The sequence below is a fragment of the Dermacentor albipictus genome, chromosome 4, assembly GCF_038994185.2.
Source record: "Dermacentor albipictus isolate Rhodes 1998 colony chromosome 4, USDA_Dalb.pri_finalv2, whole genome shotgun sequence".
NCBI lineage: Eukaryota > Metazoa > Arthropoda > Arachnida > Ixodida > Ixodidae > Dermacentor > Dermacentor albipictus.
Window position 1 is genome coordinate 31172921 of NC_091824.1, and position 14812 is coordinate 31187732.

Below are 14812 nucleotides of genomic sequence, written 5' to 3' on the forward strand. Positions count from 1 at the left end.
ACCTTGCGCAGAGGCAATGAAAGAGGAGAGGAGTTAGCAGCGCACGCAGTGCGCTAGAATGCAGCCCTGCACGGTTGGCGCTCGGCCATCGGCAAATGCACTTCGCTCCCAGTCAAGTCCAGACACTTGCCGCGCATTCCAAGAGTCACTTTCGTGTCTGTGTTTTGTGTTCTACATGCTGTATATTTCAAAGTAATGATGGATGCACGCCTTCTGCGAGTGGTACGAGCAATCTTAAAGAAGAGCATTGACGAAAGAATGCTGAGGCTATGCGCCAAAGAAGTGCAGCTGAAAAGGTCGAGCAAAGGCTATGCCGTTTCGCAGTGGTAGCGGAGACAAGGCGTCAGCACTGCACAGTCGAAACAGACGAGGGGCAGCAAGAACATTTGGCAAGGGCAGCTGACGTCGCAAGAGTACTGCGGAGTCTCAGGAAGGATAACAACATCGTTTGGCCACTGATGCCTTTAATCACTGTCCATCTCATTATTCTGCGCAAAACAGGAATGTCAAAAGGGGCAGAGGGTCCTAAGAATCTCAGGGTCCAGGCAGGCCACCAATGGAAACTGACCCCAGTAACGTTTAACACCCTAACCCTCTCGAATGACGCTAGCTTAGCAGGACTCTTTGAGGAACTATCAAACATTATTTGGGATATCATCAGCATAAGTGAGATTAGAAGAACTGGTGAGGCTTATACATTGCTGAATAACAGACATGTCCTCTGCTATAGAGGTCTCCCAAATAAGAAGCAATACGGGGTAGGATTCCTAATTCCTAAGGACTTATCAGGCAACATTGACGAATTCTACAGCATTAATGAGAAGGTAGCGGTAGTCGTAATCAAACTTAATAATAGGTATAGATGAAAGGTAGTACAAGCCTATGCTCCAACATCCGATCATGATGATGAGGAAGTAGATCAGTTTTATGAAGAAGTTGAATTTGCGATGAGAAAAGTGCAAACTCAGTATACTGTAGTAATGGGTGGCTTTAATGCAAAAGTGTGGAAAAAGCGGACTGGTGAACAAGCAATTGGCAACTAAAAACGTCGATTCTAGGAATGCTAGAGGAGAGATGCTGGTAGAATTTGCAGAAAGGAATAAGATTCAAATAATGAACACCTTTTTCAGCCAGCGTAGCAACAGAAAGTGGGCCTGGAAAAGCCCTAATGGTGAAACAGGAAATGAAATTGACTTTATACTTTCTGCTGATCTCAGCATAGTGCAGGATGTAGAAGTTATAGGTAGGGCAAAGTGCAGTGATCATAGGTTAGTGAGGGCTAGGATTCACCTCAATTTGAAAAGAGAAAGAGAAAATTGGTCAAAAGGAAACAGGTCAACCTAGAAGCAGTAAGGGTAACAGCAGACAAATTCAGGATGGTACTTGCAAACAAATATGCAGCCTTAGAACAGAGAGATGAAGATGACATAGAGCTAATGAATGAAACCGTAACTAGGCTGGTCTCAGAGGCAGCAATCGAAGTGGGAGGCAATGCACTAAGGCAACCAGTAGGCAAGCTCTCCCAAGTAACAAAAGACCTAATAAAGAAACGACAAAGAATGAAAGTGTCCAACTCAAGAGATAAGATAGAATTTGGGGAACTGTCAAAACTGATCAACAAGGCGAAAATAAGTGATATTCGAAACTATAAAGTGAGAAAGACTGAAGAAGCCGTAAAAAATGAATGCAGCCTGAAATCAGTGAGAAAGAAACTTGGCATAAGATAAACCAAGATATATGCACTGAAAGATAAGCAGGGTGATATCATCAGCGATCTCGAAGATATAGTAAAAGAAATGGAAGAATTCTATACGGGCCTGTAAAATACCCAGAGGAGTCAGGATACCTCCATTAAAAACAGTAATGAACAGGATACAGAAACTCTTCCTATAACTAGCGACGAGGTCAGAAGGGTCAAGACATGAAACAAGAAAGAGCAGCAGGAGAAGATAAAATAACAGCCAATTTAACCGAAGATGGAGGAAACATAATACTTGCCAAACTGGCGGCTTTTTATATGAAGTGTCTATCGACTGCAAGGGTCCAAGAAAACTGGAAAAATGCAAACATTATACTAATCCACAAAAAGGAAGACGTTAAAGAATTATATTATAGAATATTAAATTATATTATTAGAATATTATAGGCCCATTAGCTTACTCCCAGTATTATATAAAATATTTACCAAGATTATCTCAATAGAATAAGGGCAACACTGGACTTTAGTCAACCAAGGGAACAGGCTGGTTTCAGGAAGGGATACTCTCCAATGGATCACATCCATGGAGTGTATCACATTCAGGTTATCGAGAAATCTGCAGAATACAATAAGCCTCTCGATATTGCTTTCATAGATTACGAAAAGGCATTTGATTCAGTAGAGATACCAGCAGTCATAGAGGCAATACGTAATCAAGGAGTACAGAACACTTAAGTAAATACCTTGAAAAATATCTACAGAGGTTCTACAGCCACCTTAATTCTACACAAGAAAAGCAGGAAGATATCTATAAAGAAAGGGGTCAGACAGGGATATACAATCTCTCCAATGCTATTCACTGCGTGCTTCGAAGTATTCAAGCTAATAAACTGGGAAGGCTTAGGAGTAAAGATTGATGGCGAATATCTCAGCAACCTTCGGTTTGCCGGTGACATTGTTCTATTCAGCAACAATGCAGACAAGTTACAACAAATTATTGAGGACCTTAACAGAGAGAATGTAAGAGTGGGGTTGAAGATTAATATGCAGAAAACAAAGATAATCATGAATAGCCGGGCCAAGGAACAAGAGTCCAGGATAACCAGTCAGCCTCTAGAGTCTGTGAAGGAGTACGGTTACCTAGGTCAATTAATCACAGTGAGCCCTGATCATGAGAAGGAAATTCATAGAAAAATAAGAATGGGTTGGATCGCATATGGCAGACATTGTCAGCTCCTGACTGGAAGCTTACCATTATCATTGAAAAGAAAGGTGTACAATCAGTGCATTTTACCAGTGCTGACATATGGAGCAGAGACTTAGAGACTGACAAAGAAGCTTGAGAACAAGTTAACGACAGCGCAAAGAGCGATGGAACAAAGTTTGCTAGGCATAACATTAAGAGACAGAGAGAGAGCAGTTTGGATCAGAGAGCAAATGGGTATAGACGATATTCTAATTGACATCAAGAAAAAAGAATGGAGCTGGGCAGGTCATGTAATGCGGCGGTTAGATAACCGTTGGACCATTAGAGTTACAGAATGGATACCAAGAGAAGGGAAACACAGTCGAAGATGGCAGAAGACTAGGTGGAATGATGAAATAAGGAAATTCACAGGCACTAGCTGGGATCAGTTGGTCAAGGGTAATTGAAGATTGCAGGGAGAGGCCTTCGTCCTGCAGTGAACATAAAACAGGCTGATGATGATGATGATGATAATAATGAGAAAAGGGGGCAGAATGGGGGAAAGCTAATGCTAATGCACTACCATCATGTGAATCCCAATGATAATTTTTTTTATTTTGATTGGCTGATCATAATATGAATAAGGTATGCAAGTAGTGCCAATGTGAATGACCAGCTGAATTTACAATCACAGCACTACTGATGCCAACTACAACTGATACAAATGAGCACTCTGTGAGCATTACTACAGCAGTCTGAGCACAGCATTTTTAAGACAATATATGCTTTGTGGCAACTACCAAATAAAAGCTCGAGCAGCCACTATGTTTGCACAAACATAATGCAAACCTTTCTCCATGTGTTCCAGCCTACATTCTACTGCTAAGGGCAAAGTTGCAGATTCAATTTTCAGCTGTGAAAGCCGCTTTTCAAAGGGTGTGAAATGCAAAAGCACCTGCATACATAGTTTTGGGTGCCGCCCAGGTGGTCAACATTATTACAGAGCCCTTCACCAAAATTTTTCATATTCCTTATCTTTGATGCTGTTTCCAAACGATGAACACTAATTCCACATAAACAATGTATACTTCTTGGTTCTTCTAGCATTTTTGTAATGTCACAGGCATTACATACTGCCTTGCCCCATGCACAAGCACATTCACTCATCTGGGCCGAATATTACAGCAACATGTGCACACTGAATGATAAAAATTACAAAATGGTTGTCTGTATGGTTTGGAGGAGTGGTTGTCTCCTCTACCTTTGCTAAGAATGTACTGTGCTACCATTCTCTGAATACGCTTGGACTCTCTAATATTACTTTAATTTTACGGGTCTCATACAATCATGGCAGGTAGACAACAAAAGCTAAGAAAATCTAGATACCATCTGCCGGCTAAGTTAGAAGGACTAAACATTTGCTGACTACAGTAAACCCTTGTCATAACACAATTATATTTTTTGAAATTACAACTATATTCAAATCAATTCAAATCATGACAACCAGGAAAGGTGAAACGCTAAACAGTGCTGCAAAGGTCACTTCAACACTTAAAAATGGCTCCTCGGGTCCAAGACCTATTCAAACATTAATAATGGACAGATGGGACAGGTTCTCATAGTCACCAGCACTGTCATGTCAGCATGACATTGTTTCAATACAATCAACTTTATTTTTATGAATCGCACCTGACAGGAAAGTACCTTCACTATATTCAATATTCGTTACAAGCATATACTTGTTACGTGCTGACACTGGGAAGAAAAATATGATTTACTTTGCTAATCCAATAATTTGTTATGTTCATGCTCATTATGTCGATGCACAACTGTGTATATGTTTTGCCAGCTTTTGCACAGCCAGAATGCAATAGCCGGGTACTATGACTTTTACCGCTTCTCTTCTCTCGATAAAAAACCACTGTAACAAAATCCATTTTCTGTCCCAAAGATTTTGTTTTAACAAGAGTTTACTGCAACTGTACGACTTTGAATGCAACTTGCCTCATCATTGGGAACAGCGAGTACACAGAAGAGGAAAGCGTTGTCTTCGCTGTTGGGCCCGGTTCGAAACTCTCTGCTGTCAGCAATGGCACTGAGGCAGCACAAGGAATGAGGAAGTGCAGCTCGAATTAGTTGGCAGATGATAAGCACGGCCCCTGTCATAGCCTCATCAGCCAGTACAGGCACCACCAAACTGGCAAGACCATGGCCAATGACTACCATTACCAATGTTAGAGGGACACTAAAGAGAAACACTTCATCAGCTTACACTGACAGAATATTCTTTAAAACCTCCACAATCGTTGATTTTACAGTATTGATAGGTTGTTTATTGGAAGAGGAAATGAAGGTCAAAGTTCCATCTTTTAAATTTTGTGCTGAAACCACAGCGCCGGCTTGTCACTGTGATGTCACAGATTTCAAATTAGTTTCATGTATTTTGGCCGTTCTGGTTCAGTAAACATTCCTGAAACTTGACAAGTGAAGTCTTTGTATGTTTCGGTGTACAATGTTATCCATCTTTACTGTCAAGAAACTAACTATTCTATAGGTCCAAACTGGTGCCTTCTAAATCGCCGCTGGGGTTGCCAACTCTCAAGTGGACCAAGTCGGGACACTTGAACTGACCCTGTCAGTGCCAGTAGCCGCCAGTCTGTACATGCAACAAAGTTGCACAAAAATTTTTAGTCCTAACATGTCGTGATTTGCAAGAAAGAGGCAGTAGTCTGGCTGGCATGGCTGCCAATACAGGTAGAGGTACTGTGAACAGTAATGGCCTGCAACAGTACTAGAACTCCACCAAATACAAAACCACCTTTATGTTTATGACAATGTAACAGAAAACATAAGAGGCATGCCAAACCGACCTGCCTAGCATTAGAAAAGGGAAATATGGTTTATGGATTGTTATTCAGAAGAAGAAATCAAAAGCCAGGACATTTGGTCTTCCAAATTGAGTCAAGTCAGGACTAGTCTAATATTGCGACTCTCCCGCTAAATTCGGCATAGTTGGCAACCCTAGTACCCACCTGTCTTCTGTTTTTGCATCTTTTCTTAATTATCAAGCGTCTTCTAATGGCAAGATTTTCTAGGTACAGTAGAAGTACGGTTTATAAATACAGCTCAAGCAATTTTTCTCTTTAGCATCCCCTTAAGCATACAAGCAACATCCCTGTGTGTTTGATCTATACTTTACAGCGAATGACTTGTTCAAGTAACATCCATAAAACTCAGCTTCACAGTCAGCTCAACGACATCATTTCAGTCATTTAAAAACATTTTGTGCACTAGAATTTGAGAATAATGTGTAGGACTTCAATGAGTATGTGTGCTTTGTTTTACAACTTACCACTGATTAAAAAGTTTCATGTTTATCTTGTTCTGTGCACCGTGCTCTATCAACTTACTACTACAGTTAAAACTCGATCTAACGAAAGCAGATTTTACGAAGTTCCCGATCTAATAAGAAATTTCCATTACCCGGCAGGTACCCATAAGGTTCAGTGTTGTCATCCGCCCGAATTAACGAAATTAACTCGGATAAACTCGATTTAACAAAGCTTTTGCTGAAATAAATGAGTTAAAAAAGGCGATTTCTTTCTACTTTTGACACCGACGAGTTTTTCTTCAAGCATGCACTCTAAAGCTAATGCGTTAAAACATCTAGGCACCCTAGCCATGACCCTTGCTTTATTTTGATGAGCATGCACGCCGCACCCATGCACGGGACAACAGTCTCAACACCACCTCGGTAGGGGAGGCAGAGGTGGCTTTCGTTATTTCACGATTTATGCAACATATAGCTGGATTATAGGCAAATACGATGCCGCAGTAGCTTTTGCGTGACGCTACGTTACAATTTTAGATTTTGAAGGACCAAAAAAATTCCTTTCTCGATTTTACAAGCTTCCCGATTTAATAAAATAATTCGAGCACGGTCATCAATTCGTTAAATCGAGCTTCAACTGTACTGCTTTAGAGCTTTGGCTTTTAAAAATTTTTTGCTGCTGTTTTTTACCTTACTTTTTTACCTTTCAATACACCTTTGCTTTATACTTGCTGTACAGACAAGTGTTTGTTCATAACAATTTTCTTCTTCAAATACGAACTTTCTCATAGAACTTGTGGAAGAGGTTCTGCCTCTATGAAATTTCAAATCAGTTATGAATCAAAATTGGTTGATTGATAGAAATGCTTCGTCTTCTTGTTTTTATATGCAGACTGCTTACTTAATGCTTTTGTAGCTGGTCGCTACATTCTGTACAAGTTTATGCCAGCTGAAGTGGTGGTGCCCTCGGCTCTTGAGCCTCTGACAGTTTACAAAACAGACCTCGAACCACGAAAACAACCTCTTTTAAGCTGCAATCTATGCCCAAAACATTTCTCATGAACATACCAGGTCCAAAACCTGCCCACTTCTTTCTACAGTGGACTCTCTTTAAACGGAACCTCAAGGGACCAGGGAAATCAGTTCCATTTATAAGGAGTTCCATTTACTGAGAGGCAAAGCTGAATACAATTGCATGAATACAAAACCAACCAATAATGAGCATGGTGTTCCACATAAGAGGCAGTTCCGTTTGAACAATTTTCGTCTTACGGGGATTTCATTAAATTCAAAAACTGAGCAAGAAATAAGCTATGGACAAGAATGCCAACAGCTGATTTCATGGTTCAAGGTCGTTTGAACAGAAAGAAGTATGGCAGAAGTAAGCGAGAAAAGCTGGTAAACACATTAAACGCGCATGCACATCTCTTAAGACAGGCTAAGCCAGAGCAGAAATAATCTGCCCTCCAACACCAGCACGTGTTGCCGAACCTATTCAAAAACATTAATGGTACAGAGTACTTGTACAAGATGAACTAAAAGGAAAAGCAAACATGCTCAAGCAAATATGCACTACAATGTATATGAATACTACTCAAAGCTTGCAGCATTGGAATGTGCTCCGGCAAAGGACTTGCAAGCACATTTGCACTACCTGGAGGGCATTCTTGTTTATTCATCAGGTCTATGAATTTTGGTGTTCCTAAACCAACAAGCAGTTTGTACGACAGCTTGCTGGTGTAGGACCCTGGTGCTTGAAAAAAAAAAAAATTCACCGAGAATTACGATACTCCCTAATGCGAAATTTGAGCACAGCTCTATACATGTTTTCTCTTCGCGATATATTAGCTGGTGTGGGCACTCTGTCTCGTGTGGTATGTTGCAAATGGAGCAAAGTGTGGCATATCTGCCTCACTAATCGGGAGGTCATGGGAGGCAGTGGTGGGTGACGCGTGGGCGGGATTCACAGCAGCCACCGCCAGACCTCCACTCATCTAGCGCTTTGTTTCCGTCTATGGTATCAGTGGCACCATCGGTGAATAGACAACACGTGCTTCTCTGGCGCCATCTCGTAGCAGTCATCGCCCCAGAGCCTGTCTCGCAAGACACTACACTTTTCTTCTGGCTCTTTCCCCATACCCTCCTCTTTCACTTTTCTCCTCGAGCTCTTTTCGCTATTGCCGTCTTTTGTCCGTCGCTCGGTTATGAGGGACGTCGACGCTCGCCGCAGGGAAAAGCACCCAAGAGCTGCGCTCTAAAAAAGCTAACAGTGAAATACTAATGATAGCCCACCACAGAATGTAAAAGTAGGAACTAGCCTCCTTGTTAATTTAATGCCTTGTCTTGAATAAATAAAGCTTAAAAGAATTAAAAGAATTCACTGATGTGGATTCTAGTGACTGCATTCCATTTTCAGGTATGTCAAACTGCTAAACTCTAGTTATTCTTAAAGTACTAACAAGCTCATATAGTCAACTGAGCACCTTGTTAATAATTCAGCAATAATAATGGCAGCTGCTCTTTTGTCATCATCTTTTGTTTCCTGGAATAGCTAGACAGGCAGAATGCTTTGGGCACATTACACCATCATAATCATTAATAATCGTCAGCCTCTTTTACGTCTGCTGCAGGACGAATGCCTCTTCCAGCAATCTCCAATTAATTCTGTCCTGTGTCAGTAAATTTAATTCTAGGCTTGTGAGGTGTCCTAGCCTTACCATGCTACTAAGTCACTGCCATTATGGGCTGTATTTCCCTATCTCTTGGTATGCTACATAATGGTACTATGGCAGGAGTCATATGATGGATATGATTGCAGTGAACAAGTCACATGGCATATGACATACAATGGATCACTCTGCAGCTAGCATTCACATGACAGAGGAGAAAAGCGGACCACAACATAGACAAACTAACCTTAGTTTCACTTCCCAAAACATGGACAATAGCACAAATGCGTAGGAACGCTGTGCCCTTTCAAGCATGGCCATCCCTAATGGCATCGCCCCCCCCCCCCTTTTTTTTTTGCTGAGCATGTTTCAGTTCAACAAGCCACTTGAAGGCGGTTGTTGCCACACTAAAGCACTTTGATGTCAGTATTTTAGCCCCATCTTGTGCCGAAAATTTTAATGCTGATTTAGCTTTTCTTCATGTCATGAATTGTGTCATGCAAGTGCCATGGGAATGGGTGACATAAGATCTTGTGATATGTGATAACCAATCTAAAATCGTGATTTGGTCTGTCGTGTGAATCCCTCTTAAAAAAAGAAGACACTCCACAGAATTCAAAGCTCGCAGTGAATTGGCAAGTCGCTCTTTAGGCAGAGGTGCAGGCTATTTCTTTGTGAACATCAATCATGACACGTCAAGTGACTAGCAGGGAGGGTCGGGTGCAAGTTCCCTGGCACAGTGAGCGAAGCACATTAAATTCGTGCAAAACGCCATGCACATGCACTGCATATATGCGATGCAAGGAGAGTGAAGCCAAGGTGCAGGGGTGACGGGGGTGGTGTCGGTATACCAACCTAATTGCTTTTCCCTTCAGTTTGCTGTTCAGAGAAAGGAACAAGACAGGGTTGATTTTGTTTCTTTTCTGGCGAGGGTGAGAGTATTGCACCATTTGAGATGGAAAGATCAACCAAAGGCCCAACATCTTAAGCTGGAGAGAGAGTACACAGCTTGAACGGCACAAGTCACTGATATGTTTCTCACTGCTTTCAGGCACACACGGGAGACTCCCTTCAAGAATAAAACAAATCACCTCTTTCACGCCATGGACAAGCTGGATTCATCTGCAATACTTTTCAGTTTCTTGTACTTCTTATTTCTTCGTTGACAATATATTTCATTTTCTTGCAATAGTTTTGTAAGTGCTGTTAAGGTTTAGTTTTGTAATAGGTTATTGATATTTTGCATAGCTAAATGCTTAGGTCATTGTATAGATTAGTATTCATTAGTAAAACAAATGACCATTCTTGGTCGGAATTCAGGGCAATACCGTGGCACAAAAGGGGTTAACGAAAAGAGGATTCACATTAGCCAAGCTCATCTTGAAGGGAGCCTGATGAATATGTGTGTAAGAGTGCCGTGTCGATTGCAGTTATCCATAGCGTGACTTCTGCTAGTAAAGCTATGCATCTGGTTCACTAGCATCTCTGCTCCATCAAATAAGGGCCGACATAGTTCCCCCATGAGCAGTGGCACAGCGGGGGGCTGACCCAACGAATAGGTGGCCTCCACCACCTGAAATTTCTGTGTTAGTATGTAGTCTTCCCAGCCCCCCCTCCCTATCCCCGGTCAAATGGGTGCCCCCTTCTACGAAAATTTCTGGCTATGCTACTGCCCATGAGTTGTTGTACAGAGATCTGGTGTTACTGTAAACATTTGCAATCAGCACTGTACTGACGTGGAACAAGTACAGTAATCACATTGGCAAAGTCAAGTTAGTTCAAGTAAAAAGAGACAAAGATTCAGTTAATAATGATTCCAATTAGCAACCATGGAACATGAGAAGCAAAAGGACAGACAACGAGAGTTTTATTAAGAGCAGTTCCCTTTATAAGCACACAACTTTACCTCCTATAATCTCACTTTTGGAGATGTTGCCACCTCATCAAGCATGCTAAACAATTATTATTATAAATACCTAAAATTCACATCATGCTATTATGCCTTAGGTTAACATACTAAAGACAATAATCTTCTGGGCCCCAAATGCTTTCAATTTTTGTTAACCTGATCATTTCAACCTGACTACCTTTACGGCTTTTATGGACATAGCACAGAATTAGGCTGCAAGGTAAATTTGGGCAGTGGCTGCAGCTTTGGCAGGAAAGTGCAGAAGTATATATTAGTTCAAAGACAATGTGGCTGCTGCCACAAAGACAATGACAATTAGTATAATTTACCATGGTTCTTACAATTTGCACAGTTCCAAAAGCAAACATTTGAGGCCAGAATGACCTGGGAAGCATGAATAAGTGTCCTGGGCAAAGTTCACACAAATAATGTGTGACATCTTCAGTGGGGAAAGTTGTAATAGATTGTGTGCTACTGAAATAGAAAAGTTTAAACAAGTAAACAACAAAACTATCAAATATGCTTCATGGCCAGGCATAAACCATGCACTGCAGTTTTCCCAAAGAATTCATGAAGACAGATGCCCAAAGAATTTATGTGACTAAAAATGTGTCCCAATTTACTCCAGTAACAAAACTTTTCTAACTTCATGCCAAAGAAGACTGCTTCTTGTCTGAATACTAAAACAGAAGTACACTGGCACTGTTTCACCTGGAATCTAGGACAAACTCAAGGGTTATCACTCACTTTTTTAAAACTGTTGTAACTTAAAAAGTAGACAAATTGTCTCACATTTTATTTCAGGCCATGGTGTTGCTCAATTTATGTCATAATGATTGGTAACAGAACTTTTTAGTCTGGTGACTTGTGCACATCGCTTTGTGGAACCTGTGTGAGCTGTGTCCAAAAGCACTCGTACGTTTGATAGCTCAGCCACAACAGCCTTCATACCAGTAAGTCTCGTTAACAGTGCTAGCTACACTTCACTCTACCCCCCAGTTCCTCGTTGAATTCCTCATCTGTGTTGTCTGCTAGCTAAACAGCAAAGTAGCCTCCATTGTAGCAGACCAATGGTGGGTTCAAGTAGGGGGGAGGTGGATCACCCCTCCCCCATAGCCACTAACTAATCAACCCTCCTTTCCACCCCCTCTGCAGCAATTTTTCTGCACGTGGAATTTTTTAGGTCACAGCGGCGACCATCACTGTCCGCAGTGAGCAAAGCACCCCTCACTTCTACCTTTCTGTCATGTTTGAAACTGGCTAACCCAATCGCTGCCTTTGTGTATGCTAGCTAATCGTTTCCTTTCCACCCCTAATTCTGCCACTTCAGAGAGTAGAAGGTCATTAAAATAATTGGGGCCATCAGTGCGGCAGCAAGGAGTGAGCCTTCCCTTCTCTCTCCTTCACTCAGACACGTGCTCCCTTGCTCTGCACTGCTATGCTAGGAGTCTATACTGGCACAAGCCACTTTTCAGTGTCATTTAAACTTACGCCTATCGTCACACAGGATGCGCTTTACTCATGCTCTAAAGAGGATAGCACAAGCCACCTTCAGCGGCTGGTATAAAACAAATTGGCAGCTACGAACTCGTGCAGCGCGTAGCGACCTCGACGTAAGTTTTTCAAATTTGTGCAATTAATATTTAGTGCACAGTAAACCTTCGTTCATAAGTTTTGGAAAAAAGTGTGAGAAAAAAAGTACCAACCCGGAAAACATACAATCCAAAGTAACTGAAAAAATTTGACAGACTCAACTATTGTTGACATCTATGTACTAATGCGAAGTTTTGATCATTGTGGCACGAGACGCGTTTTGTTGTTTTCCTGTTGCATGGTGTTCTAAGGGCGACAGGAAATCCAAACGAAATCGAGCTGTTGGGCGACGACCAGGGGCGTAGCCAGGGGGGGGGGGGGGGGGGGGGGGGGCTTATGGGGCTTGAGCCACCCCCGAAATTTTTTCGTGCTGTCCATGCACCGCCGACCAAAGCGACCCCCAGGGCCGGAAATCACTCTGGATTTTGTCTAGAATGTCTTTTTGACGCTCGAAAAGACATTTAACCGCGAAGATTGCGAACTCGGGCTGGATTTCGTGGCAACGCCCATACACCGGCAGTCACATAACGCCAAGCAGTGCCATCCGAGTACAAAGTTTCAAGGGCGCTTGAAAGCGCCCTTGAAAGCGATAGTGAGCGGGCTCGCCGCGGCATCTCACTGAGGCCATGGAATCTATGGAGTGCATGGATATCAATTGCGAAACTTTATGGGTATAAATCTCACAAGCTCTTGATGTGAAACGTGCATTGACATTTCCAAAGTCGTGCTCTAAATTTTCAATTGTGGAACTTTGTGGGTTTAATGTTGTTATAAACATTTGACGACAAAGGTCCATTGACTTTTCTAAAGTCTTACATCGGAACCTACAATGAGACAAGCCAAATCAACACACTAGCAGACGAGTTGACAAAGCACGCAGCGAGGTCCAGTGAGACGATGCGTTGGGGTGGTTCACTTGTGCTGTCATGCCACATAAAAAAATATCAACATTTTTTTTAACCTACGCCAGAACATCCATGTCAAGACACTAAAGCCAGCCAAAGTAACTACATTCTTATTTATTTTTTCTACTTTGACTTTTATTCGCCGAGTACACATTGAGCCTCTTCAATTTGTTTTGGTTCTCGCTACCGTACCCGCGGGCTGCCAGAGCGAGCCAGAGCGCATACGTTTTTCTCGTATGGCCCCGACCACCGTGCGGTGCACTTCGGTGCGCGTTCAGTTTGCTCTGGCCGAGTGGCTTTTCACCTGACAGGGTTTTGGACGCTTTCTGGCTAGCAGACGAGAAAAAAAACAATGGTCGCTCGCCGCCATCACTGTGGGGACTCGAAGGATTGCACCGCGTTCCTCGAGCGGAACCTTTCCAGAAAGTCTTGTTTCGCTGGTGTAGGATACTGAGCAGTATGCGTATGGTTCTCAGTGGGCCAAGCGTCTCATGTTTTCTTCGGTATTAATTCAGTAGCCCCATTAGGTGCCCGATGTAGGCATTCGATTCTGGCCAACCTACTTTTCTATGCGTTTTTTTTTTTTCATTTCGGTGCCTCCGCCCCACAGAAAAAAAAAATACATTGTTGCGGCGCAGCGAATTGTCGCATGGTGAAAGTTCGATTTTGATACTCCTTTTGCGGAAAGTAATGGGCGACGGGACGCTTCAGTTGCCGGATACGTTTATTATACTATTGCGAAAGCAATTATATGGACACTCCAGGCGCATTCCTGCCGTCGCCGTCGCCCTTATGTTTCGTATAAAGTCCAAGGGTGATGCTGTATGTGCGAGTGAAAGCGTAGGAGGGGAGGTGGAATGGGTGAGCCAACGATGGTGGCTCAGTCTTGTGTGCGCAAAAAAGAAAAGCGGGGAGGAAGCGTGCCGCCTTCCGTCGGGCGCAATACATCGGGGGGAGTGGATGGAATGGGGGCGGAATCTAGGATTCTGTGAGCCTATATGATTGTGCAACATGTTTATTTGCCTTGTTTGACGCATTATATACAGTTACTTTTTCTTACATACATAGACTCATTGGAGACTTATACGTATACTTAAATATCTTGTTGCGAGGTTTTGTGTACACATGCAGTGAACTTTGTTTCCAGTGACACTTTTTGTCCTTTATCAAGCCGTATTTTCGAATTTGTATATCTCATTGTATATTTGCATTTCTAATGTACGAGGGCGAGTCAAATGAAAGTGAGCCTACCCTAACCGCGCAATAATGGTTTGGTTCATTATCCGCGAGGCATGCGCGTAGGAGAACGGCATGTTTCATTTACAAAAGTGACACGCAGGTGTGAAGATAAATGTTCTTTAATGCTGTCACACACTGGGTTGAATATGGTTGCGTCGCATAATGGACACTTCAAAAGTTGAACAGCTCGGTGTCGCGAAGTTTTTGACAGCTAGAGGTGTTTCCAAAACAGAAATTAATCGCCGTATGGCTGCCGTTTACATTGAACACGGCATTTCATT

At 42.3% G+C, this 14812-nt stretch overlaps 1 protein-coding gene across 6 annotated transcripts in view; it reads right to left on the minus strand.

The window, feature by feature from the left end:
• Rbcn-3B (WD repeat-containing protein Rbcn-3B) overlaps positions 1 to 14812 on the minus strand; it is a 170238-nt gene that overhangs the window by 116298 nt on the left and 39128 nt on the right. For all 6 annotated transcript variants that reach the window (XM_065429602.2, XM_070536879.1, XM_065429600.2 and 3 more), the window contains exon 9: positions 4890 to 4980. In XM_065429602.2, the coding sequence (XP_065285674.1) occupies positions 4890 to 4980 (91 nt within the window). The remainder of the gene's footprint in view (positions 1 to 4889; positions 4981 to 14812) is intronic.